Raw genomic sequence first — 26,966 nt, 5'->3', positions numbered from 1 at the left:
TCCAACAGCAAGGGCATTGAAGATTAAACGTGGCTGGGTCTTTCAGCATGACAATGATCCCGAACACACCGCCCGAGCAACGAAGGAGTGGCTTTGTAAGAAGCATTTCAAGGTCCTGGAGTGGCCTAGCCAGGACTTACAGAAAACGTTTGACCTCTGTCATTGCCAACAAAGGGTATATAACAAAGTATTGAGATAAACTTTTGTTATTGACCAAATACTTATTTTCCACCATAATTTGCAAATAAATTCACAAAAAATCCCTACAATGTGATTTTTCTGGAATTTTTTTCCTCATTTTGTCTGTCATAGTTGAAGTGTACCTATGATGAAAATTACAGGCCTCTCTCATCTTTTTAAGTGAGAGAACATGCACAATTGGTGGCTGACTAAATTCTTTTTTGCCCCACTGTACATGCAGAAATAGGTTAGATACATTTATGAGGTGGAAGGCGGAAAGCTTACAGTACAAGTACATGAGGCATAAACAAACTAAACACCAACCAGAATCAGTGGTTCAGCACCCCAGTTATGGGACAGCGAAAGGGTAACCATGAGCTGAACAACACTGAGTGATCCAAACACTCACTTCAGCACATGGGACAGCGCACGTCATGCCTTACCTTCAGGGTCCTTCTCTCTGTGACACTGGTAGCTGAAATCTACCCCTATGTTATCCAAATGCTGCTTCACCTCCTTTTCGTCCTCAAAGTTTATGAGTCTAGCCGTGATTCGAACGGAGGAGCAGTGTCATAAAAATCCCTGTCTAAAAACCACACGTGTTGAAAAGTCCACAACTTGTGACCTTGGTGTTGGACTGATGAGGTAATAATTTCAGAGAGTCTGGTCCCCGTTGAACAACAATGTAATATTGAGAGATCGTCTTGATTAAGGCTAATGTGATGAACTTGCAGTGAATTATAATCTATTTTCAAAGAAAAGGTAGCTAGAGATGCTTGTTTTAGCAGATTTTTTAGAACACTCCCAACAGTAGCCATGACATCACCTACAAGCATCGCCTACCAGTGGAACCGCGCTTCTTAACACCAGCCCGTTTAACCAAGAAGCGTGCTGCACCAATGTGTCGGAGGAAACACCATTCAACTGACGACCGCAGGTGCCCGGCCCTCCACAGGGAATCGCTAAAGTGCAATGAGCCAATTAAAGCCCCCCTAGCCAAATCCTCCTCTAACCCGGACGGCGCTGGGCCAATTGTTTGCCGCCCTATGGGACTCCCGATCACGGCCGGTTGTGAAACAGCCCAGGATCGAACCCAGGTCTGTAGTGACGACTCTAGCACTGCAGTGCCTTAGACCGCTGTGCCACTCAGGAGGCCCACATCATTACCCTGTTTTACCCCTGCACTGTTAACCGTGGCACATTGAAGCATATATGATTGGTCTAGTTATGTAAGGGATCGGATGTGCATTTTAAATATCTATTAACTGATCTATTAAATATCTGATCAGTGGAACAATTATCCTGCTTAACAATGGGCTAAAATATAGGGTAATTATTGTGCTTGTCAGCAAGAACACTATTACCATTCCCCATACCATTCCCCACACTTGTTTTATTATTTTACTTCTTCAAAAAAAATAACATAACATAACATATTTGAAATCTGATATGAATTATATGAGGCTATGTATTTTTGCAGCCATTCATGGGCAGTATTGAATAAGTCATACAAATAAGCACTGGATATTGAATGCTCCAGGCCTCAAAAATAATATATTATTTGTGCACATGCACAGATGGCATAGATGGTAGGAGGACTCACAACTAATAAACACATCATATTTTGTCTTTGTAGAGTAAGATGATGGCAAGGACTAGTTCTTCAACTAGTTGGCATAAACCACCTGAATATTCATTTGATTTTTCTTGAAGGTTGGTTGATTTTGAGAAATTAATTGTTAGAACAAGAACATTTTCAAACTCTCAGCACTTGGGAAACATAGATCAGGGGTGGCCAACCATCCTGGAGTGCAAGCGGGGTGTACCCAAATGACAAAATATTTGTGTCCTTACCTTGAAACTAACCTATGGACAAGGAGACTGCAATCTATGATTTGGTTACCCACTGCCATCAACCATTAATATTAGTATTTCCTGAGTAGAGCCTTGGTGTAGTGGTTAAACTCCCCAGCATGTGTCGTTTACAACTTTCCACGTGAGAACAGGAATCAATCCCCGCTTCCAACCTTCCCACTGTTTCTCCCACTTGCATGTCCCCCCATTTCATTACTGTCTGAATAAAGAGTCAAACCACCTCAAAAATATGTTTTAAAAAAAAGTATATTTCATCACCTCAAAGTAACTAAGTAGTCACATTTTGAGTGTTCATTTGATGCTCAAAGCATCCTGAATACCCCTGACCTGTGGTTTTTATTATTAAAATGTTCCACCCTGGTCATAGGCCTAAACCATGTCAAAATAAATAGAATGACAGAAAATGAGCTTAAAAACAATCAAATATTCCCGGGGAGAACCCCCAACTAGGGGTTGTGCCAGGGGGCAATGAAATTCATACAGCAAATCTCACTCCAAACTTTCTCCAAAAATTGGCAGCACAACCAAGAATTGTCAAATTAACGTCCGATTTGACTTTTCGTAGCAGGGTTGGATAATTCGGTTAAGGTTTGGAAACGGGTTGCTAAAATTCGAAACAAATATACCTTTGACGTTATTTTACAAAAGCTGGATCCCTTCTAGCCATGACCAGTGACTTGAAAGCGACTTCATTAAAAAAAAGAATTACCTTTGATCGCAACAACATTAAAGGTGTATAGCTCCATATACTACAGGCGCAGTCGGACAATTTGTATCCTCATAATGCAACAACCTTTGAAAGGGACTAGACAACATTTATCCTCGAAAGCGCCCTGTATATTCCTAGCATAGACTGTAAATAATAGCTTCCTAGCTGGTGATGTACTTCCTGTGTCATGACCTTTGTTACTGTCTGTCAACAAAAATAGCTACATATATCGTTTTCTCCGGTGAATGTTTACGTTCAAACTGGCTGTGTGTTGATTTAGAGAGAAGTATTAGCCCCGTTAACTAACGGACATGGTCTGAAAATGTTGCAGGAACATCTCTTTTCGTACCAACAAGTTAGCTAGCTGCTAGCTAACGTTAGTTGTTAGCTCTTCGCAACAACTAGTTTAAGCTAGATTAGGCTATCGAGGTACAGTAGCAAGTTAACAAGACGAGCCGAGGCTAAAGCTATATTTATTTTTGGTCAGGTGTCGAGCCTTCCCGTCTGTTTCACTGTGCATGATATGGCCTTCAATTCTTTGAACATGGTGAGTTTTTTTTCGCTTTACATTTCTAAAATTCAGTCGTGCATTGATCTAAAAAGGCATACAGTTAACGTTAGCTAGCCTATTCATAGACACTAACTAGCTACCTTGGGATAAGGCAGAATGCCTTGATTAGAATGCCTTGGGTTTTCGAGAGCAAATCAGTAACTAGCAAGCTAGCTATATAACGGTACCTGATGAAATTTGATCCACGACGATCGCGAACGTAACGTTGCTGGCTAGTTAAACCTGTCCTTAGCTAGAGGTGTCTGTTATTATTATTTATTTATTTTACAAATTACCACCACCAGACGTTCTCTACCTCCTCCTGTGTGTATCTGGATAGCAGGTCTCATTGGCGACTATTTTAACTTTGGACATTATAACTATTCAAATGTTTGGTATGCCATTTAGGAATATTGCCTTGAAGTGCGGGCATAAGTGTCTAATGGTGATCTCTTGCCTTGTGTGTTCCAGGATGAGGCATCCCCTGCATCTCTGACGGATCTGTGTCTGTCCTATGTCAGTAGGAACCTGGAGAGGTTCTGTGTGAAGCATGCTGATGGATCTCTCTGTCTCAGAGACTCTCTGCTGTTTCCCCAGGAGCTAGCTGACCAGCTGCTGGCTAAGATGGCCACTGAAGGTGAGCAAGGAGGATGAAGTAGTCAACCGTCACAGATCCAAGCTTAGATCCTTACGTTGATCATTAGTAGAAAACACAAAACAGGCATTGTCTAGAGCAGTAATGAGCTAATTCCTTAAATTAGTTTGTCTCCGCTCTAACAAAAAAAGGTGTGTGTGTTTCTAGGTCTGTTGAATGACAGTACAGTAGGAGTGTTTCGTAGCAGTGAGTACCTTCGGCTGCGTCGTGCGTGTATTCGTACGGCCCGTATCTCTGCCGAGGCCTTCCAGAGAGCTCTCTGTCCTCACCGCCTGCTGGAGCTGGACGCTGCTAGGGTCAACGCTGACCTCACAATCTCTGACATACTACATGGCCTTGCCTCCAACAAACACTGCCGGGTAAGCACACTAATAAGAGAGCCTCCAGCAGTTAGATACCCACAAACACTAATCTTCTCTCACTCTCCCCCTTCTCTCCCCCCCCCAGGAGAGCTTGCAGCGGTTGGTCCTTACAGGTCTGACCATGTCCTCTCTGGAGGAACCATCATGTCACTGTTTCAGCTCTCTCCAGGGGCTGCGGTCCCTCTCCCTGGCCAATGTGGACTTCTACGACTCTGGGCTGGCTGATGTGTGTTCCCTGTCCCGCCTGGAGAGCCTGGACCTGTCCAACACCTCCGTGACCAACCTCAACCCTCTACTGGGACTCAGAGAGAGGCTGAGGTCACTAACACTACACCAGCTGAAGAGGCTGGAGATGAGCACTGCCCAGCTACTGGCTGTCATTGGACAACTGGAGGCACTGCAGGTGGGTGGGGACAGCTCTGATACTGACGTTTTACATTGATTTCCTCCACTATAAGGTGTGTGTAATATACATATATACAGTTGAAGTTTACATACACCTTAGCCAAATACATTTAAACTCAGTTTTTCACAATTCCTGACATTTAATCCAAGTAAAAATTCTCTGTCTTAGGTCAGTTAGGATCACCACTTTATTTTAAGAATGTGAAATGTCAGAATAATAGTAGAGAGAGTGATTTATTTCATATTTTATTTCTTTCCTCACATTCCAAGTGGGTCAGAAGTTTACATACACTCAATTAGTATTTGGTAGCATTGCCTTTAAATTGTTTAACTTGGGTCAAATGTTTCGGGAAGCCTTCCACAATCTTCCCACAATAAGTTGGGTGAATTTTGGTCCATTCCTCCTGACAGAGCTGGTGTAACTGAGTCAGGTTTGGAGGCCTACTTGCTCGCACACACTTTTTCAGTTCTGCCCACAAATTTTCTATAGGTTTGAGGTCAGGGCTTTGTGAAGGCCACTCCAATACTTTGACTTTGTCCTTAAGCCATTTTGCCACAACTTTGGAAGTATGCTTGGTCACTGTCCATTTGGAAGACCCATTTGCGACCAAGCTTTAACTTCCTGACTGATATCCACATCATTTTCTTTCCTCATGATGCCATCTATTTTGTGAAGTGCACCAGTCCCTCCTGCAGCAAAGCATCCCCACAACATGATGCTGCCACCCCTGTGCTTCACGGTTGGGATGGTGTTCTTCGGCTTGCAAGCCTCCCCCTTTTTCTCCAAACATAACGATGGTCATTATGGCCAAAGAGTTCTATTTTTGTTTCATCAGACCAGAGGACATTTCTCCAAAAAGTACGATCTTTGTCCCCATGTGCAGTTGCAAACCATAGTATGGCTTTTTTATGGCGGTTTTGGAGCAGTGGCTTCTTCCTTGCTGAGTGGCCTTTCAGGTTATGTCGATATAGGACTAATTTGACTGTGGATATAGATACTTTTGTACCCGTGAAGATGCTGGAGGAAACAAGGTCCTTTGCTGCTGTTCTGAGTTTGATTTGCGTTTTTGTCACAAAAGAATGTTCATCTCTAGGAGACAGAATGCGTCTCCTTCCTGAGTGGTATGACGGCTGCGTGGTCCCATGGTGTTTATACTTGCGTACTATTGTTTGTACAGATGAACGTGGTACCTTCAGGCGTTTGGAAATTTCTCCCAAGGATGAACCAGACTTGTGGAGGTCTTGGCTGATTTCTTTTGATTTTCCCATGATGTCAAGCAAAGAGGCACTGAGTTTGAAGGTAGGCCTTGAAATACATCCACAGGTACACCTCCAATTGACTCAAATTATGTTAATTAGCCTAACAGAAGCGTCTAAAGCGATGACATAATTTTCTGGAATTTTCCAAGCTGTTTAAAGGCACAGTCAACTTAGTGTATGTAAACTTCTGACCCACTGGAATTGTGATGCAGTGAATTATAAGTGAAATAATCTGTCTGTAAACAATTGTTGGACAAATTACTTGTGTCATGCACAAAGTAGTTGTCTTAACCGACTTGCCAAAACTTTAGTTTGTTAACAGGACATTTTTGGAGTGGTTGAAAAAACGAGTTTTAATGACTCCAACCAAAGTGTATGTAAACTTCCGACTTCAACAGTACATATACATACTAATATGTGGACACCCCTTTAAATTAGTGGATTCTGTCATTTCAGGCACACCTGTTGCTGACAGGTATATAAAACTCAGCACACAGCCATGCAATCTCCATATACAAACATTGGCAGTAGAATGGCCTTACTGAAGAGCTGTAACTTTCAATATGGCACTGTCATAGGATGCCACCTTTCCAACCAGTCAGTTTGTCACATTTCTGCCTTGCTAGAGCTGCCCCGGTCAACTGTAAGTGCTGTTATTGTGAAGTGGAAACGTTTAGGGGCAACGATGTAGTGGTAGGCCACACAAGCTCACAGAACGGGGCCGCCAATCGCTGAAGCGCGTAGCGCATAGAAATTGTTTGTTCTCGGTTGCAGCACTCACTACCAAGTTCCAAACTGCCTCTAGAAGCAACGTCAGCACAAGAACTGTTCGTTGGGAGCTTCATGAAATGGGTTTCCATGGGAGAGCAGCCGCACACAAGCTTAAGATCACCATGCGCAATGCCAAGTGTCGGCTGGAGTGGTGTAAAGCTTGCTGCCATTGGACTCTGGAGCAGTAGAACCGCTTTCTCTGGAGTGATGAATCACGCGTCACCATCTGGGAGTCCGAAGGACGAATCTGGGTTTGGCAGATACCAGGAAAACGCTACCTGCCTCAATGCATAGTGCCAACTGTAAAGTTTGGTGGAAGAGGAATAATGGTCTGGGGCTGTTTTTCATGGTTCGGGCTAGGTCCCTTAGTTCCAGTGAAGGGAAATTTTAACAATACAGCATACAATTACATTACATAGACGATTCTATGCTTCCAAATTTGTGGCAACATTTTGGGGATAGCCCTTTCCTGTTTCAGCATGACAATGCCCCCGTGCACAAAGCGAGGTCCATACAGAAAGGGTTTGTCGAGATCGATCTGGAAGAACTTGACTGGATGCACAGAGCCCTGACCTCAACCCCATCGAACACCTTTGGGATGAATTGGAAAGCTGACTGCGAGCCAGGGTTCAATCACCCCAACATCAGTTCTCGACCTCACTAATGCTCTTGTGGCTGAATGAAAGCAAGTCCCCGCAGCAATGTTCCAACATCTATTGGAAAGCATTCCCAGAAGAGTGGAGGGTGTCATAGCACCACAGGGGGGACCAACTCCATATTAATTCCTATTATTTTTGGAATGAGATGTTCGACAAGCAGGTGTCCACATACTTTTTGTCATGTAGTTTGCATTGCTGAGCCAAGTTTCTGAAACCTTTTTAGTGATCCGTCACAGTGATTGTTAGCTATCCCTGAACTTTACTTGCATTGCTCTAATGGTTTTACTTATGATGCACAAGAATCGTGTGTGTGTGTGTGTGTGAACCTAACCATGCAGCACCTGGACATCAGTGATGATAAACAGTTCACATCAGACGTGGCTCGTCAGCTGCTGGGTGAGCCTGGGATCCTGCCTGCTCTGGTCTCGCTGGATGTATCTGGACGCAAACAGGTACTGGAGACAGACTATGAGTTTAGTTGACTAGAGTTGTGAGTGGGTGTATTGCAGACCTGGCTGTGTGTGTAGAGCAGGGTTCACCAATCGGCGGCCCGAGCCTATTGGGATTTTCGCTGTTGGACATAAAGACTGTAAAATCAGCTCAAATTGATTTTCATTTACGAAATCTGTTCCCAGGTATCCTCACTCATGAATACAGAGGCATCTGTTTTTGTCAAATGCTAAGTCTTTTGGCGATTCTTATGGTCAATTTGCAATTTTGTTCTGGTCCCCCGATCATCCGCTCACGGGTGAATGTAGTTTGGGACCCTGGTGTAGAGTGTTTACCTGGTGTGTGTGTTATGCCAGGTGACGGATGCGGCGGTCAGGGCGTTTGTAGAGGAGCGTCCAGGGATGACCTTTGTTGGTCTGCTGGCTACAGACGCTGGCTTCTCTAACTTCCTCAATGGAAAGGGCAGCCTCAAGGTGGGTCTCACTGTCTCTTTTTTTTCTCTCTGTCTCTCTTGCTATGTTGCCTTTGTGTAGAGGAAGCAGCATATTGAGAGCACTACGTGTTGTGTATGTCCTCTGTGACAGGTGACAGGAGAGGCCAATGAGACTCAGATCTGTGAGGCGCTGCGTCGCTACAGTGAGAGGGAGGGCTTTGTCAGAGAGGCTCTGTTTCATCTCTTCAGTCTCACACACGTCATGGAGAAACCACGCCCTGACATACTCAAGGTACACACACACACACTTTGTCATTCTGTCTCCTTCACCTCCACCTAAATCTTACTACAGCCTGGCTCTTAGTCAGTGGTACAACTTTTTAGAAAGTAATTTCTTCTCTTCTCCCTATCTCTCTCGCCCTCTATCGTTCTCTTTAGTTGGTAGTTTTGGGGATGAAGAACCACCCTGCCACCCTGAACGTCCAGTTGGCAGCCAGTGCATGTGTGTTTAACCTGACCAAGCAGGACCTGGCAGCGGGCATACCTGTTAGTCTGCTGGGCACAGTCACTCAACTACTGCTGGAGGCCATGTGCACCTTCCCTAACCACCAACAGGTGCACACACACTCTCACCTTCATCAAATTGTTTACACATATTCAGTTTCTTCCCATCTGCAAACACAGACGGGCTAGGGGCTGTTTGAGGACCAGGCCAGAGTGTGTGTTTTGTTTTGTTTGGTCTCTGACTGCCATCTTGGATCCTCTCTTTCCAGTTGCAGAAGAATTGCCTGCTCTCTCTGTGCAGTGACCGCATACTGCAGGAGGTTCCCTTCAACAGGTACAGATACATTTTTAGTTACGTTGACTTACTGTAGATACATTTATCCCTTAAGATTATGAGCTCTATTTGAACAAACCTAACGCAATGCTAAATCTAAGTGCACTATAGGTTCAGGGGTTTGTCAGAAATATTTTTGCTAATTTCACTATCAGAATTATGTGGGCAATAGCTGGCGGTAGTATGAAAGGGATGGGTTTTGTATAGCGGTCGACCGATTAATCGGAATGGCCAATTAATTAGGGCTGATTTCAAGTTTTCATAACAATCGGTAATCTGCATTTTTGGACACCGATCATGGCCGATTACATTGCACTCCATGAGGATACTGCGTGGCAGGCTGACTACCTGTTATGCGAGTGCAGCAAGGAGCCACGGTTAGGTGCTAGCTAGCATTAAACATATCTTATAAAAAACAATCATACTTAACATAATCACTAGTTAACTACACATGGATGATGATATTACTAGTTTATCTAGCTTTTCCTACATGGCATATAATTGATGCGGTGCCTGTTAATTTATCATTGAATTACAGCCTACCTCGCCAAATGGGTGATTTAACAAGCGCATTTGTGAAAAAAGTACTGTCGTTGCACCAATGTGTACCTAACCATAATCATCAACGCCTTTCTTAAAATCAATACACAAGTATATATTTTTAAAAACCTGCATATTTAGTTAATATTGCCTGCTAACATGAATTTATTTTAACTAGGGAAATTGTCACTTCTCTTGCGTTCTGTGCAACAGAGTCAGGGTATATGCAGCAGTTTGGGCCGCCTGGCTCGTTGCGAACTGTGTGAAGACAATTTTTTCCGAACAAAGACAGCCAACTTCGCCAAACGGGGGATGAATTAACAAAAGCGCATTTGCGGAAAAAAAGCACAATCGTTGCACGAATGTACCTAACCATAAACATCAATGCCTTTCTTAAAATCAATACACAGAAGTATATATTTTTAAACCTGCATATTTAGTTAAAAGAAATTCATGTTAGCAGGCAATGTTAAACTAGGGAAATTGTGTCACTTCTCTTGCGTTCATTGCATGCAGAATCAGGGTATATGCAACAGTTTTGCCAGAATTTTACGTAATTATGACATAACATTGAAGGTTGTGCAATGTAACAGCAATATTTAGACTTATGGATGCCACCCGTTAGATAAAATACGGAACGCTTCTGTATTTCACTGTAAGAATAAACATTTTGTTTCCAAAAAGATAGTTTCCGGATTTTACCACGGTTCGTATTTCTGTGTGTTATTATATTATAATTAAGTCTATGATTTGATAGAACAGTCTGACTGAGAGGTGGTATGCAGCAGCAGGCTCGTAAGTATTCATTCAAACAGCACTTTACTGCGTTTGCCAGCAGCTCTTCGCAATGCTTCAAGCATTGTGCTGTTTATGACTTCAAGCCTATCAACTCCCGAGATTAGGCTGGCAAAATTAAAGTACCTATTAGAACATCCAATAGTCAAAGGTATATGAAATACAAATGGTATAGAGAGAAAATGTCCTACAATAACTACAACCTAAAACTTCTTACCTGGGAATATTGAACATGGTAAAAGGAACCAGCAGCTTTCATATGTTCTCATGTTCTGAGCAAGGAACTTAAACGTTAGCTTTTTTACATGGCACATATTGCACTTTTACTTTCTTCTCCAACACTTTGTTTCTGCATTATTTAAACCAAATTGAACATGTTTCATTATTTAATTGAGACTAAATTGATTTTATTGATGTATTATATTAAGTTCAAATGAAAGTGTTCATTGTTCATTCAGTATTGTTGTAATTGTCATTATTACAAATATATAAAAATTGGCCGATTTAATCGTTATCTGCTTTTTTTGGTCCTCCAATAATCGGCACCGGCGTTGAAAAATCATTATCAGTTGACCTCTAGTTTTGATGAATAAACAAGTTGAAGGTTTGTCGAGACCTGACACCTCACTAGTAAATCAGAATGTGCTCCGTGGCTAAATATGTGGTTGCTTCAAATTGTGTATTTAGGGTCTTTTGTGTGTTGCGTCAATTCCAATTAGAATGTTAGTCTGTTATAGCCTAGTTTGTTAAATAACCTACAGAAACAACGTAACAAAATGTAGGCATGTCCCATAGTTGCTGAAAAATATTGGACATGTTTTTGAACAGCAATTGAATGGCATTAATATGGAAATATATTGGTAACATAGCATTCTCACTGACATAAAGCTACTGTAAAATGCATTATGTCTGAGCCATGGACATGCCAAACGCTGTCAATAAGCAAGATTAAATTCACTATCGATAAGGCCTAAAATGACAGTGAATAATTCTAATTAAATTTGAATAAAATTGAACAACTTGCTTTTAATTAAGCTATGTCTAAATACAGTTACAGCATATAATATAATGCCTAAGGCAACGTAGACTATGGAGGGTTTTACATACAAAAGAGCTGTGGAAATATCCAATATAAAGAGAAAGGTGGAACGTCCACTCACTGTTACATCTCCTATATTTGTAGCTATAGCCTACCATTGCTGTTGACTGTTGATAGGGCCAGTAGTGACTGCCACTTGAAAGGTCAACAAACAGGCAAATATAGCTTTCAAATGCATTCAGCACCACTGACAGTGATTGGAATTTGACAGTTGGGGCCAACAAAGGAAAGTGTAATTTTTTTGACGAAATTGAAAAAGCATGACCCTCCCATTTTCCTCCGGGTAACAATTGTGTACATTTCTACCGCTCCCTAAGCAGTCTTTTTAAAATAAATGTGTGTTCCTAAACAGGCTTCCTACAGTCAGACAACTTTCATTCAATGTTATCGCATATAATGAGTCCAAATGTTTCACAGAAGCTGGACAAAAATTATGTTCAATATACATTTTAAAAAGGGTAATGTCTATTTTGCTGCTCGAAATATTTTAATAAAACATTGGTGATGTAATAAAGGCTACTGTGTGCACCACCACTGGCAAAATCGATGCAATATCCAATTGCGTTACCGCTAAGACCCGCTTTTGGTTGGTCTTAAATATCCCTAGTTGCACTTGCTGAAATTGGCATATTGGCGCATATTTTTAAGGACACCAAGTATTTTCACCTCCCACCTCAGCGCAAGCGAGCTGATGAAGTTAGACAGGGAAATTGCCAAACCTGGCTAAAGGGCTGTGAGGCAGTTTTTACATGACGAAATTGCAAACTAACGTGCGTTTGACACTTGCGCCTTCTTACCGCCAGCCGAAAATAGAGCCCTATTTCTGACAAGAAACGTAGTATGTACAGTGTATATGCGTATCTGTTGTACAGTGTGTGTGTGTGTGGTCTATATTACAGGTTTGAAGCAGCTAAGCTGGTGATGCAGTGGTTATGTAACCATGAGGACCAGAACATGCAGAGGATGGCTGTGGCTATCATCTCTATACTGGCTGCCAAGGTGTGCGTGTGTGTTTGCGTGTGCATAATAATGCATTAGAAATGTGTCTACGGTTTGGCCTTTCCTAACATTTGTGTGTTTAACTTCAGTTGTCTACAGAACAGACGGCACAGCTGGGAGCAGAGCTCTTCATAGTGAAGGTAAAACTGTTCACTAAACACATATTTTACACCCTCCATTCAAACAGCTCCACATACACTGAGTGTACAAAACAGTAGGAACATTTCTCAATTATTGAGTTCCACCCCCTTTTGCCCTTAAAACAGCCTTAATTCATCCGGGCATGGACAAGGTGTCAAGCATTCCACAGGGATTCTGGCCAATGTTGACTGCCACAGTTGTGTCAAGTTGGCTGTGTGTTCTTTTGGTGGTGGACTATTCTTGATGCACACGGGAAACTGTTGAGCGTGAAAAACCCAGCAGCGTTACAGTTCTTGACGCACTCAAACCGGTGCGCCTGGCACCTACTTCCATACCCCGTTAAAGGCACTTAAATATTTTGTCTTTCCCACTCACCCTCTGAATTGCACACATTCTCAAGGCATAAAAATCCTTCTTTAACATGTCTCCTCCCCTTCATCTACACTGATTTGAAATGGATTTAACAAGTGACATTAATAAGGGATATCATTCACCTGGATTCACCTGTGTCATGGAAAGAGTAGTTGTTCCTAATGATTCTATGCTGTGTACACTTTCCCCTTCTAAATTATTGACCCTTTGCTAAGCCCCACCCCAGAATTCTGGGCAACCAATCGCAGGGCTCCAATGGACAGAGTTTTTTTTAAATGGCTGAATTAAAAGATCCCAGATACTTTCCATGTGCATAAAAAGCTTATTTCTTTCAAATTTGGTACACAAATTTGTTTACATCCCTATTAGTGAGCATTATATATCAAGAAGCTGATTAAACGGCATCATCATTACACAAGTGCACCTTGTGCTGGGGAAAATAAATGGCCTCTCTAAAATACAATACTACAGATGTCTCAAGTTTTGAGGGAGCGCGCAATTGGCATGCTGACTGTATGCATGTCCACCAGAGCTGTTGCCAGAGACTTGAATGTTAATTTCCTCTACCATAAGCCACCTTCAATGTTGTTTTAGTGAATTTGGCATTCTGTCCAATGGCCTCACAACCTTCGAACATGTCTAGCCACGCTATCCCAGGGCGTCCACATCCGGCTTCTTTATCTGCGGGTTCATCTGTGACCAGCCACCCGACATTTGATGAAACTGGGGGTTTGCACAACTGAAGAATTTCTGCATAAACTGTCAGAACCCATCTCAAGGAAGCTCATCTGTCTGCTCGTCGTCCTCACCTGGGTCTTGACCTGATTGCAGTTCGGCATCGTAACCAGCTTCAGTGGGCAAATGCTCACCTATGGCCACTGGCATGCTGGGAGTGTACTCTTCACAGATGAATCCCGCTTACAACTGTACTGGGCAGATGGCATCGTGTGGGCGAGCGGTTTGCTGAAGTCAACGTTGTGAACAGAGTGCCCCGTGGTGGTGGGGTTCTGGTATGGGCAGGCATATGCTACGGGCAACGAACACAATTGCATTTAAATCAAATCAAATTTATTTGTCACATACACATGGTTAGGAGATGTTAATGCGAGTGTAGCGAAATGCTTGTGCTTCTAGTTCCAACAATGCAGTAATAACCAACGAGTAATCTAACTAACAATTCCAAAACTACTACAAATCAAATCAAATTTATTTATATAGCCCTTCGTACATCACCTGATATCTCAAAGTGCTGTACAGAAACCCAGCCTAAAACCCCAAACAGCAAGCAATGCAGGTGTAGAAGCACGGTGGCTAGGAAAAACTCCCTAGAAAGGCCAAAACCTAGGAAGAAACCTAGAGAGGAACCAGGATATGTGTGGTGGCCAGTCCTCTTCTGGCTGTGACGGGTGGAAATTATAACAGAACATGGCCAAGATGTTCAAATGTTCATAAATGACCAGCATGGTTGTATAATAATAAGGCAGAACAGTTGAAACTGGAGCAGCAGCACGGTCAGGTGGACTGGGGACAGCAAGGAGTCATCATGTCAGGTAGTCCTGGGGCATGGTCCTAGGGCTCAGGTCCTCCGAAAGAGAGAATTAGAGAACGCACACTTAGATTCACACAGGACACCGAATAGGACAGGAGAGGTACTCCAGATATAACAAACTGACCCGAGCCCCCCGACACATAAACTACTGCAGCATAAATAGTGGAGGCTGAGACAGGAGGGTTCAGGAGACACTGTGGCCCCATCCGAGGACACCCCCGGACAGGGCCAAACTGGAAGGATATAACCCCACCCACTTTGCCAAAGCACAGCCCCCACACCACTAGAGGGATATCTTCAACCACCAACTTACCATCCTGAGACGAGGCTGAGTATAGCCCACAAAGATCTCCGCCATGGCACAACCCAAGGGGGGGCGCCAACCCAGACAGGATGACCACATCAGTGAATCAACCCACTCAGGTGACGCACCCCTTCCAGGGACGGCATGAGAGAGCCCCAGTAAGTGACTCAGCCCCTGTAATAGGGTTAGAGGCAGAGAATCCCAGTGGAAAGAGGGGAACCGCCCAGGCAGAGACAGCAAGGGCGGTTCGTTGCTCCAGAGCCTTTCCGTTCACCTTCCCACTCCTGGGCCAGACTACACTCAATCATATGACCCACTGAAGAGATTGAGTCTTCAGTAAAGACTTAAAGGTTGAGACCGAGTTTGCGTCTCTGACATGGGTAGGCAGACCGTTCCATAAAAATGGAGCTCTATAGGAGAAAGCCCTGCCTCCAGCTGTTTGCTTAGAAATTCTAGGGACAATTAGGAGGCCTGCGTCTTGTGACCGTAGCGTACTACCTCATACACACAAGTGTAAAGGGATAAAGAATATGTACATAAAGATATATGAATGAGTGATGGTACAGAGCGGCATAGGCAAGATGCAGTAGATGGTATCGGGTACAGTATATACATATGAGATGAGTAATGAGTAATCGATTTAATCGATTACAATTTGAATGCACAGAGATACCATGACGAGCTAGCTAGCCACTTAATATAACTTGTTTTCTCAATGTATGTTAATGTTATGAATAAAACTCCCATCTGCTGTTGATGTCAGGATACGATTTAAGAGCATTAGTTAGCTCCTAAAGTGGATATTAGCTTTGACTGCATGCTGACAGTGAATACAGAGACATTCAGTGGCTAGCTACACAACAAACATAATTTACCAGTTTCCCATGAAGCAATTGTCATGACAGTCCACTACAACATTAACAAGGGGTAGTCTGTGTTTACTTTCATTGTGTATTAGAAACAGAGTTTGAGATCATTGTGAGGGGAGTTTACCAGTGGTTGAATGGGGAGTTGGGCTTTTTGGGAAAATGCTGCAACAGTAACAAAAGGACCGGGACTTAGCGGAGTAACAGCAAGGAGCAACGAGGAGTAACAGCATAGCCTACGTTGCTACCATGAAAAAGACCAAAGCCGGTGGGAGTACCGTTGAGGACAGTGGTGTCTCTCTATCACAGGTGAAGAATCTTTTAAATGAACAAAAATAGTTCTACAAGCAGTTGTTACAACAACAAGAAAATAGTTTCAAGTGTTGTATCCAAATACTGGGTCAACTAATAAAATAATGGCCGACCTGACCAGAGAGGTCCAGGACCTGAAGAACATTTTGCAGTTGTCCCAGGGTCAGCTCGATGAGTTTAAACAGGAGAAGTCATTGAGAGAGGACATCAGTTCTATATGTGAATCCATGATAATGATGGAGAAATCTTATTATTTAGAGGAACAATCAGGGTGGAACAAGATAGCTGTGGACGGAATTGCAGAATCTCCACGAGACATGGACCGAGTCTGAAGACAAAGTGAGGGAAATTGTCTCGGAGAAACTGAAGATGGAGCATGCCCACAGGACTGGAAAACCCACCACCGACCCAGGTGACAGGCCCGATAGTGGTCATGTTCCTGAGGTTCAAGGACAAGGTATTTGTTCTAGAAAGAGCCAAGAATTTGAGAGGATCTCCTCAACGAGGACTATCCAGAAGCTGTGCACCACAAGAGAAAATAACTTATTCCTGCCATGAAAGCTACTAGAGCACGTGGGGACGTTGCTTCCATCCGCTATGACAAGCTCATTGTCCTCCCACCCTCCCAAAAGCCTGGAAGGGATGAGAGAGTCAAGCATATGGGTTCATAGCTTCAACCCCCGCAGCGCACACACACCAACTGATTAATCGACTGCTGATTTTTGTTCTTTCTCTTGCTTTGTTGTTTTCCATATTATGTCTATTTCTGAGGCGCTACCCTGGAATGGGCTGAAAATAACCGATATTAATATATGTAGCCTTAGAAATAAGGTTCATTAAATCAATAACTTGCTAACATCAGATAACATTCATATATTAGTCATTTCTGAGCCTCACTTAGATAATTCCTTTGATACAGCAGTAGCAATACAAGGATATAACATCTATATATTAGAGACAGTAATGCTTATGGGGGAGGTGTTGCTATATACAGTGCATTTGGAAAGTATTCACTTTTTCCACATTTTGTAACATTACAGCCTTATTCTAAAATGTATCATTGTTTTCCCACTAATTTAATCAACATACAATACCCCATAATGACAAAGCAAAAAATTGTTTTTTTTAGAAATTGTATTAAAAATAAAAATTGTCTATCACATTTACAGAAGTATTCAGACCCTTTACTCAGTACTTTGTTGATGCACCATTGGCAGTGATTACAGCCTCTAGTCTTCTTGGGTATTATGCTACAAGCTTGGCACACCTGTATTTGGGGAGTTTCGCCCATTCTTCTCTGCAGATCCTCCTTAAGCTCTGTCAGGTTGGATAGGAGCGTCGCTGCACAGCTATTTTAAGATCTCTCCAGAGATGTTCGATGTGGTTCAAGTCCACTGGCTGGGCCACTCAAGGTGATTTTATTTTATTTACAGTGGGGCAAAAACTTATTTAGTCAGCCACCAATTGTGCAAGTTCTCCCACTTAAAAAGATGAGAGAGTCCTGTAATTTTCATGCATGGCTTGGTTTTTGCACTGTCAACTGTGGGACCTTATATAGACAGGTGTGTGCCTTTCCAAATCATGTCCAATTCAATTGAATTTACCACAGGTGGACTCCAATCAAGTTGTAGAAGCATCTCAATGATGGTCAATGGAAACAGGATGCACCTGAGCTCAATTTCGAGTCTCATAGCAAAGGCTCTGAATACTTCTGTAAAAACGTTTCCTTCTTTTTACAATAAAAAAAAAATGTTTTTGCTTTGTCATTATGGGGTATTGTGTGTAGATTTTTATTTCATCCATTTTAAATAAGGCTGTAACGTGACAAAGTGGAAATAGGGAAGGGGTCTGAATACTTTCTGAATGCACTGTATATTAAAAGCCATATCCCTGTATTGCTTAGAGAAGATTTCATTTGAAGTTTAGATGAGGCAGATTCACATGCCTCATCTAAAGCCTAGTCTTTCGGGATGTTGCTGTAGACCACCAAGTGCTAACAGTCAGTATCTAAATAATGTGTGTGAAATGCTTGATAGTGTATGTGATGTAAACAGAGGTCTACTTTCTTGGGGACCTGAATATTGACTGGTTTTCATCAAGCTGTCAACTCAGTGGGAAGCTTCCCTCTGTAACCAGTGCCTGTAATCTGGTTCAGGTTATTAATCAACCTACCAGGTTGTTTACAAACACTACAGGAACAAGATCATCCACATGTATTTATCACATTTTTACTAATACTGTATAACTTTGTTCTAAAGCTGTACCCATTGGATGCAGTGATCACAATATAGTGACTATATCTAGGAGAGCCGTAGTTCCAAAAGCTGGACTAAAATAGTGTTGAAAAAATACTGTATAAGAGATCATTCAAAAGATTTAGCTGTGACTCATGTTGATGGTGTAAAACAATATTTGTTGGTCTGATGTGATTAATAAGGAGCATCCAGACGCTGCACTTGATACATTTTTATGAAATTGCTTCTTCCAGTTATTGATAAACATGCACCTTTTTAAGAAACTGACTGTCAGAAGTGTTAAGGCTCCATGGTTTGAAGAGGACTTGTAAAACTATAGTTGAAAGAGTTGGGGCAAAAGGAGTAGCTAATAGGCCTGGCCGCACATCTGACTTACTGAGAAATATGTGATTAAACTCAACAAAAATAAGAAACTGTTATAAAGCCAAGATCAATTAAGTATAAAGAATGGTGGCAAGATTTTTGATGTGCTTTAAATTAAATTATGGGCAGAAAGACAAATTCAACTTTCATCAAATCAGATGTCTTATCACAAAACCATTTGATGTTGCCAATTATTTTAATGATTACTTCATTGGCAAACTTAGGCAGGAAATGCTAACAATGAACAGTGAGAATCCTATTCTTGCATAAAAAAAAAGTGAATGATGAAAGAAAAGCATTGTACGTTTGAATTTTGTAAAGTTAGTGTGGGAGAGGTGGGAAAATTGTTATCTATCAATAATAACAAACCTCTTGGCATTGACAACTTAGATGGAAAGATACTGAGGATGGTAGCTGACTATAGCCACTCCTATCTGTCATTTTTAATCTGAGTCGAAGGTGTATCTCCTCAGCCCTGGAGGGAAGCCAAAGTTATTTCGCTACCCAAGAGGGATAAAGCGTTCTTTACTGGGTCTAACAGCAGACCTATCAGCTTGCTGCAAGCTGTCGTACAAAATGGTATTTGACCAAATACAATGCTATTTCTCTGTTAACAAATTGACAACAGACTTTCAACATGCTTATAGAGGACACTCAAAGTGCAAAGCACTGATACAAATTTACTGATGATTGGTTGAAAGAAATTGATTAAAATAAGATTGTGGGATCTAGATTTGATTTAGATTTCTGTGCAGCCTTTGATTTTGACCATAACCTGTTGAGAACTTTTATTTAATGGTTTTCAACCTCTACCATATCGTGGATTCAGAGCTATCTATCTAATAGAACTCAAAAGGTTTTCTTTAATGAGAACTTCTCTAATGTCAAACATGTAAGGTGTGGTGTACCGCAGAACAGCTCTCTAGGGCATCTACTCTTCAAAGTTAATTTTTTTTTAAATGTTTTACCCCATTTTCTCCCCAATTTCGTGGTATCAGAACTCAACCCAACCAAATACAACCCAACCAAGCCGTACTACTTCTTGACACAATGCCCACTTAACCCGTAAGCTAGCCGCACCAATGTGTCAGCGGAAACACTGTGCACCTAGTGACCTTGTCAGCATGCACTGCGCCCGGCCCGACCTAGATATTTTGTGTGTACGTATTGATAAGTAGGCTGTGTGCTGTTCTGACCTTGAGCTGTTCTTGTCTTTTAATGTTCTGTATTAAGTCATGTTTTGTGTGTACCCCAGGAAGAGTAGCAGCTGCTTTAGCAACAGCTAGTGGGGATCCTAATAAAATACCAAAAAGGGTCAATTGCTGTTTGTAAAAAAAAATCTATAATAATAATAATGTACTGTAATGTTCACTATCTCTATTCCACTTCACTCTTTCTACCCCCTCTCTCTCTCTTCGCTGTATCTGTCTCTCGCTCTGTGTGTCTGTCTGTCTGTCTGTCTCTCTCTCTCTCTCCCCCCCCCCCCTACAGCAGCTTCTCCACATTGTGCATCAGAAGGCTACCCAGGGCGTGGTGGACGCCACCCTCAAGTTCACACTGAGCGCGCTCTGGAACCTCACTGACGAATCACCAACCACCTGCCGCCATTTTATAGAGAACCAGGGACTGGACCTGTTCATCAAAGTACTGGAGGTAGTACACACACACACTCGTGATGCACAGGTTGACTCATAACCCACAGAACCTGTAGTTATATCCGCGGGTGGGTTAAGGGTCATTAAATATTGTGTGGAAGAAGGGTGGCTGGGTGGGTTGAATAAAGGGAAAACAACAATATCTTAAAGAATCCATAAATGTATCATTCTTGTGCAATTTACATCTATAGGCTATAGCCTAAAATAATGAAAGAAAAACTTGTCTGGCATTAGTGCGTAAGGCTAAACTTGAGGCCCTAACTGTACGCACGCCAAATAGCCTACACGCCAATCACCAAATGCTTTTGGGAACGGGCAGAAAAAGTTAACATCGATCCACAGGGGCAAAGAGGACAATGTCAGAGTTTATTTCAATAAGAGAAAAGCTGTTATGTGTGATTGTGAGGCACTATACAAATTCAACAGTCACAAGATGTGGACTTCAAATAGGCCTATGGCACGTCAAGGTAAATGTAACCTACTGTTCAGATGGGTTGAATGGAAACTGAAATCTGGACATTGACTGTACGTCTATAATCTATCATATAGTCTTATTATTAACTCCTGCAGAATTAAGCATTTCTTGCAGTAAAATTATACACTAAATGGAGGCAACATTTTTACTCGGGAACAGGAGTGGAAAAATATTATTTCTTTCTTTCTTTCAGCATCTTAAGAGAATGCACATGTGCAGTTAGCACCTCTACAGGTATATCTATCTTCATCAGTGTCATAACAGCTGATTTTAGTATTTCAACCACTAAAATATGCATCCAAGCCGAACTGAAATGTTATCAGAAACATGTTGGGTCGTTTTTCACAGCTTTCTATTTCCTTACTACCTGTCAAACTGATGTCATTTGGTGGCAGGTAGCCTTGTGGCACGTTGGACTAGTAACCAAAAGGTTGCAAGATCGAATCCCCGAGCTGACAAGGTAAAACATCTGTCCTTCTGCCCCTGAACAAGGCAGTTAAACCACTGATCCTAGGCTGTCATTGTAAATAAGAATTTGTTCTTAACTGACTTGCCTGGTTAAATAAAGGTTAAATAAAAAAATGTATTAAAAACAAATTTGCACAGAGAATCTCTGAAATTATAAGCAGTCATCTCAACATCTCAATGCATTTTCTATATTGGCGAGATTGCAGTGGCGTGCCGTGGGCCTGAGGCCTGGGCCTTCAGTGAGGTCCTACACAGTCCCACCCAAATTAATCCACCTCTTATTACCATCATTATGATGCCATGGCTCTAGACACTATACATTTAGACAGAAACGCAGTATAACCGGGCGTCACCCAAAAACATGACACAATCAATGAGTCTTTTAAATATTTCCCTATTTTTCTTCACCTTTTCATTGTGCAGCTCCGTTGCCCTGCGCGCTTGTTCGTTGAGCTGTAGATCCACTCGGGTGTCCCCAAAAGTTTTCAAAAGCACCATTCCTTGTTTAGTGCCCAGCCGTACTTTGGTGTCTCATTGCTGCCTTGGTTAGACAACTCAAGTTTGCAAAGCCAGTGTGGCTCCAAACACCAAATCCAAAGCATTCCCAGCAGTACAATTTGCAGTGCTTCTCGGAGCCTGTGAGCCATTGATAGCGCTCGTAGTTGGAACTTTGAAAGTGGCGAACGAACCCCTTTCCCGCCTGTGACAGGCTTTGTAGCGTCGGCGTCGGGCGACCTCTCCTTACAATGTCTAACTTTTATTGAAAAGTTTGTCTTGAGAATGGCGTTATAATTATATCCTCGACCAAATCGATATCTTCTCCTCCTTCCGCCATTGTGGGTTGAAAAAACAGCCTAGTAGTACGCAAATTAATTTGTTTATCAAATTCAGTTTCCTAGTTCTGAGGTTCTGCATAGACCTTCCCATAGGACCTGCCTCTCAATTTTGGTAATCCAATCAAAAGACGTGCACGCACTACGCCTGCTAGCTGGCTCCTGTGTAACACTGGAGCCAGCCAGCAGGCGTACAATAGCCAACTCTAAAGCTGATTGGTTGACACAAAAATTTTCTTTACATTCACTTCAAGCTACAAGCACCCGCACTGTTGATTCTGAAGGCCTGAGGGCAGATTTTAGACCCCTGGCAACTCATCATGGCTGAATAAGATTGGATAAAAGATCTAACATAAAGACCAGCCCTCCAAATCTCAACCTGGGACTGGAAGCAGTGCAACCAAGAGGAAAGCTATGAAATGAAGAGTATAACTCTTACTCTGGGGAATAATTGAATACATATTTGTGGGAAAATATATATATTTTAAAATTATATTCTGATGTTGTTTAGGCCAGCAGAGAAGGCCTTGCTGGCCCTGACGGCCCACCACTGCGGGATTGTCACTATCACACATTGCGGCAGTGTCTACCCGTCATTCAGTGCAGGTGAGGCTTTTGAGCCCCACATTTTTTTGCAAAAAATAAACATGGTCTCTTTTTTGCTTTCTTGAGTAAGGCAGCTCCAAAATACAGGTGTTTCAGCCTAGCTCAGTGCATTCTGTGGTGGTGGGGCAGCCAGCAGGAAATATGGAGCTTAGGGGTTGGTAATGTTCTCTAGTTAGGCCATGATCAGCTCAGTGTTCTGTCACTCATGGGGACACTACGTCACCACAAACTCTACAGGGAGAGCTCAAAATTCAAGCCCTTTGGGTGCTGTCATATATTTACATTAGAAGTACCCATCCAACAAGGCTCAAGGTCATTGGCCACAAATAAAATGACATCAAATCACGTTATATCTACCGTAAGTTTGATTGGACTGATCATGTCAACATTATGCTTTCAAAATATTAGCTAGCAGTCATCATCATGAATCAAGTCAATCTACTTGCAAATCCTTTTTAATCTTTGTCATGATAAATTATAGATAAAAAGTATCGGCCATTGGACATAAACTTCACACAACAAGTTGGAAATCGCAAATTCAACAGTGAGTGGTTTGGACGACTTCTGCCGCGCTCAAAACACCTGTTAACTCGGAACTGGGAAATCTAACTTCAGTGAGTTCAAGACAACTGCGTACTTGGGGGAAAAACTAGCTCTGACTGGGAAAATACGTTTTGAACGTTCATCCAACTCGGAATTGTCTGTCGGGAACTCGGGCCTCTTTCTAGCGCTACGACCTGAAGATCACTGAAGTCATCATAATTCGAGCTTGTTTTTTTCACAGTTCCCAGTTGTCTTGAAAGCACCATAAATCCAGAGAATGTCAGACTTTGATGACAAAGTTTGGTGACAAAATTTGCCCACGAAGGACCGCTGCGCCACCTTCCTGTTCAAGTGACAAATGTCTTGTATGCTGCATAAATTATGTAATATGCCAGGGAGATAGTATTACTTCCTTAGTTACAGTATACATAAGTGTATGTTGTGTAGTAAGATGTTAGTAGCCCATGTGCCTCACCCTAATAATTTGGTCTATTTTCCCCTCTTAATTTCGCCTACTGTTCTGACTTGGAGGTGCACATGTAGCCTATAACCTGTTTTTAGAGAAATGTAATCATGGAATATTGTGAGAGCTTTCATTGTCTGTTTATATGCCCCCTTTATTTATCCTACGGTTCTGACTTGGTATACAGGGAGAATACTGTAAGAACGGGCCAAGTTCTGAATTCTGTTGCTCTACATTTCAAAAGATCTGAAGAAGTAGTTATATTGACATTGTCCGTCCTAGCTCGCTTATTAATGTGTTAAGAGGCAATCCGTAATTTCAATTATCTGCTTGTCGTCCTGTTATGCCATAGTTTGTACATCTCAATTGTCAGTAGAACCACATTTGTTTTAAGCAAGTCAGCCATATCAGCTATGTTTTTTTTTTAATAAATGAGGCTGAATGAACTGTTTCGCTGCAAGACAAGGCTCCGCTGATAGCCTGGTGTAGCAGTGGTACGGTGTTGGGACAGCTTTAGGCCCTAACAGTTTGTGGGCACGGTTTGTCAGCGTTATAGTGCAATTAATGTATTGTTTAGTGTTGTGTATTGGCTTTGCTGGCATGCATCCCAACTATTTTTTTCTCTTCCCCGCTTTACATGCTAAATTCGCCACTGCATTGAGTATACAAAACATTAAGAACACCTTCCTAATATTTATTTTTATTTTACCTTTTATTTCACCAGGTAGGCCAGTTGAGAACAAGTTCTCATTTACAACTGCGACCTGGCCAAGATAAAGCAAAGCAGTGCGTCAAAACAACAACACAGTTACACAAAAAAAAAAGTACAGTCAATAACACAATAGAAAAATACTGGGGTGGAAAAGAGCAAGAGGATATGTAACAATATGGGGATGAGGTAGTTGGGTGTGCTATTTACAGATTGGTGGTGTACAGGTATAGTGATTGGTAAGCTGCTCTGACAGCTGATGCTTAAAGTTAGAGGGGGAGATATAAGACTCCAGCTTCAGTAAATTTTGCAATTCGTTCCAGTCATTGGCAGCAGAGAACTGGAAAAAAAGGCGGAAATATACCTGCTGGAGCTCGGGCTACGGGTAGGTGTTGCTATGGTCACCAGTGAGCTGAGATAAAGCGGGGCTTTACCTAGCATAGACTTATAGATGACCTGGAGTCAGTGATTTGGCGACGAATATGTAGCGAGGGCCAGCCAACGGGAGCATACAGGTCGCAGAGGTGGGTAGTATATGGGGCTTTGGTGACAAAACAGATGGCACTGTGATAGACTACATCCAGTTTGCCGAGTGGAGTGTTGGAGGCTATTTTGTAAATGACATCGCTGAAGTCAAGGATCGGTAGGATAGTCAGTTTTACAAGGGTACGTTTGGCAGCATGAGTGAAGGCTTTGTTGCGAAGTAGGAAGCCGATTCTATATTTAATTTTGAATTGGAGATGCTTAATGTGAGTCTGGAAGGAGAGTTTACAGTCTGACCAGACACCTAGATATTTGTAGTTGTCCACATATTCTAAGTCAGAACCGTCCGTAGTAGTGATGCTAGTCGGGCAGGAGGGTGCAGGCAGCAATTGGTTGAAGAGCATGCACTTAGTTTTACTTGCATTTATAAGCAGTTGGAGGCCTCAGAAGGGGTGTTGTATGGCATTGAAGCTCGTTTGAAGGTTTGTTTGCACGGTGTCCAAAGAAGGGCCGGATGTATACAGAATGGTGTCGTCTGCATAGAGGTGGATCAGAGAATCACCAGCAGCAAGAGCGACATCATTGATCAAAAGAGACAAAAGAGTCGTCCCGAGAATTGAACCCTGTAGCACCCCCATAGAGACTGCCAGAGGTCCGGACAACAGGCCCTCCGATTTGACACACTGAACTCTATCTGAGAAGTAGTTGGTGAACCAGGCGAGGCAGTCATTTGAGAAGCCAAGGCTATCGAGTCTGCCGATTTAATAATGCGGTGATTTCCCTCAAACGGCCTCAATTCGTCGGGGCATGTGCTCTACAAGGTGTCGAAAGCGTTCCACAGGAATGCTGGCCCATGTTGACTCCAATGCTTCCCACAGTTGTGTCAAGTTGGCTGGATGTCCTTTGGGTGGTGGACCATTCTTGATACACATGGGAAACTGTTGAGTGAAAAACCCAGCAGTGTTGCAGTTCTTGACACTCAAACCGGTGCTCCTGGCACCTACTACCATACCCCATTCAAAGGCACCTAAATCTTTTGTCTTGCCCATTCACCCTCTGAATGGCACACATACACAATTATTTAACCTGTCCCTTCCCCTTCATCGACACTGATTGAAGTGGATTTAACAAGTGACATCAATAAGGAATCATACCTTTTACCTGGATTCACCTGGTCAGTCTATGTCATGGAACGAGCAGGTGTCCTTAATGTTTTGTATGCTCAGTGTAATGGTCGGGCGATTGCAGGTGGGTTATTTAGCAATTGCTGGTGGGTGCAAGTGAACTAACACACACACTCACAGACCCTAGAGCTGTTTATCTAAGTGCTAGTTACGCTCTCTCTGTCACCCTAAAGTGGAAGCTGACTCACTCATGCCTCTTTCTTTTCCTCTTTCTTTCTGTCTGCAGTCATTCCCCTCTGAGTCTTCCATCCAACAGAAGGTGTTGGGGCTGCTGGTGAGTCATAGTGAACCCTGAATGAATGCGTGTATTTATTCTAGTGGACATCCAACCCTGGTAGCCCTAGGTGACCAGAGTGCATAGGGGGGTGTTTCTGGACAGGGTCTTAGTGAATTCAGCTGAAGCTATACTGACAATACCGTTGTTTTAGTGTTTGAATCATCCTGTTTGAAGTGATGTAGAACAGTGGAGGAGCTGACTTTGTGGCTCTGCCTCTCCTTAGAATAACATAGCGGAGGTTGGGGAGCTGCATGTGGAGCTGATGGTTCAGGGCTTCCTGGATCACATCTGCTCCCTGCTCCACAGCCCTGAGGTGGAGGTGTCCTACTTCGCTGCTGGGATACTGGCCCACCTCACCTCCAGAGGAGAGGCTGCTTGGACACTCAGTATCACACTGAGGTCTGACCTGCTAGAACAACTGGTGTGTGGTGTGTGGGGGGGGCGTCTGTGTGCGCGTCTGTGTGCGCACACATACATGTTGCCAAAGTGAGTTGTAATGTTATCCCACCACCTTCATGTGTTCATAAA

General features: G+C 42.6%; 2 protein-coding genes across 7 annotated transcripts in view; one reads left to right on the top strand and one right to left on the bottom strand.

Annotated features, from left to right (window-relative positions):
• LOC109897981 (ras-specific guanine nucleotide-releasing factor RalGPS2-like) overlaps positions 1 to 2,891 on the bottom strand; it is a 163,092-nt gene extending 160,201 nt beyond the window's left edge. For 2 of the 5 annotated variants that reach the window (XM_031833420.1, XM_031833421.1), the window contains exon 1: positions 2,765 to 2,890. The gene's annotated coding sequence lies outside the window, so the exon portion shown is untranslated. Of the gene's footprint in view, positions 1 to 2,764 lie in introns of all 5 variants that reach the window. The other 3 variants (XM_031833418.1, XM_031833422.1, XR_004211185.1) reach the window with 2 other exon arrangements.
• A 67-nt stretch (positions 2,892 to 2,958) lies between these two features.
• LOC109897978 (protein zyg-11 homolog) overlaps positions 2,959 to 26,966 on the top strand; it is a 28,712-nt gene continuing 4,704 nt past the window's right edge. The window contains exons 1-14 of one of the 2 annotated variants that reach the window (XM_020492680.2): positions 2,959 to 3,311; positions 3,786 to 3,951; positions 4,117 to 4,328; positions 4,417 to 4,734; positions 7,765 to 7,878; positions 8,233 to 8,349; positions 8,461 to 8,601; positions 8,748 to 8,924; positions 9,083 to 9,147; positions 12,481 to 12,580; positions 12,670 to 12,720; positions 20,234 to 20,395; positions 26,388 to 26,435; positions 26,662 to 26,859. In XM_020492680.2, the coding sequence (XP_020348269.1) occupies positions 3,288 to 3,311; positions 3,786 to 3,951; positions 4,117 to 4,328; positions 4,417 to 4,734; positions 7,765 to 7,878; positions 8,233 to 8,349; positions 8,461 to 8,601; positions 8,748 to 8,924; positions 9,083 to 9,147; positions 12,481 to 12,580; positions 12,670 to 12,720; positions 20,234 to 20,395; positions 26,388 to 26,435; positions 26,662 to 26,859 (1,893 nt within the window). In that variant the 5' untranslated portion in view covers positions 2,959 to 3,287. The remainder of the gene's footprint in view (positions 3,312 to 3,785; positions 3,952 to 4,116; positions 4,329 to 4,416; positions 4,735 to 7,764; positions 7,879 to 8,232; positions 8,350 to 8,460; positions 8,602 to 8,747; positions 8,925 to 9,082; positions 9,148 to 12,480; positions 12,581 to 12,669; positions 12,721 to 20,233; positions 20,396 to 26,387; positions 26,436 to 26,661; positions 26,860 to 26,966) is intronic. The other variant, XM_020492681.2, reaches the window with a different exon arrangement.

This window comes from Oncorhynchus kisutch, linkage group LG10 (genome assembly GCF_002021735.2).
Source record: "Oncorhynchus kisutch isolate 150728-3 linkage group LG10, Okis_V2, whole genome shotgun sequence".
NCBI classification, from domain to species: Eukaryota; Metazoa; Chordata; class Actinopteri; order Salmoniformes; family Salmonidae; genus Oncorhynchus; species Oncorhynchus kisutch.
Note: the sequence above shows the minus strand (reverse complement) of the source record. Positions and strands in the feature narration are given on the sequence as shown.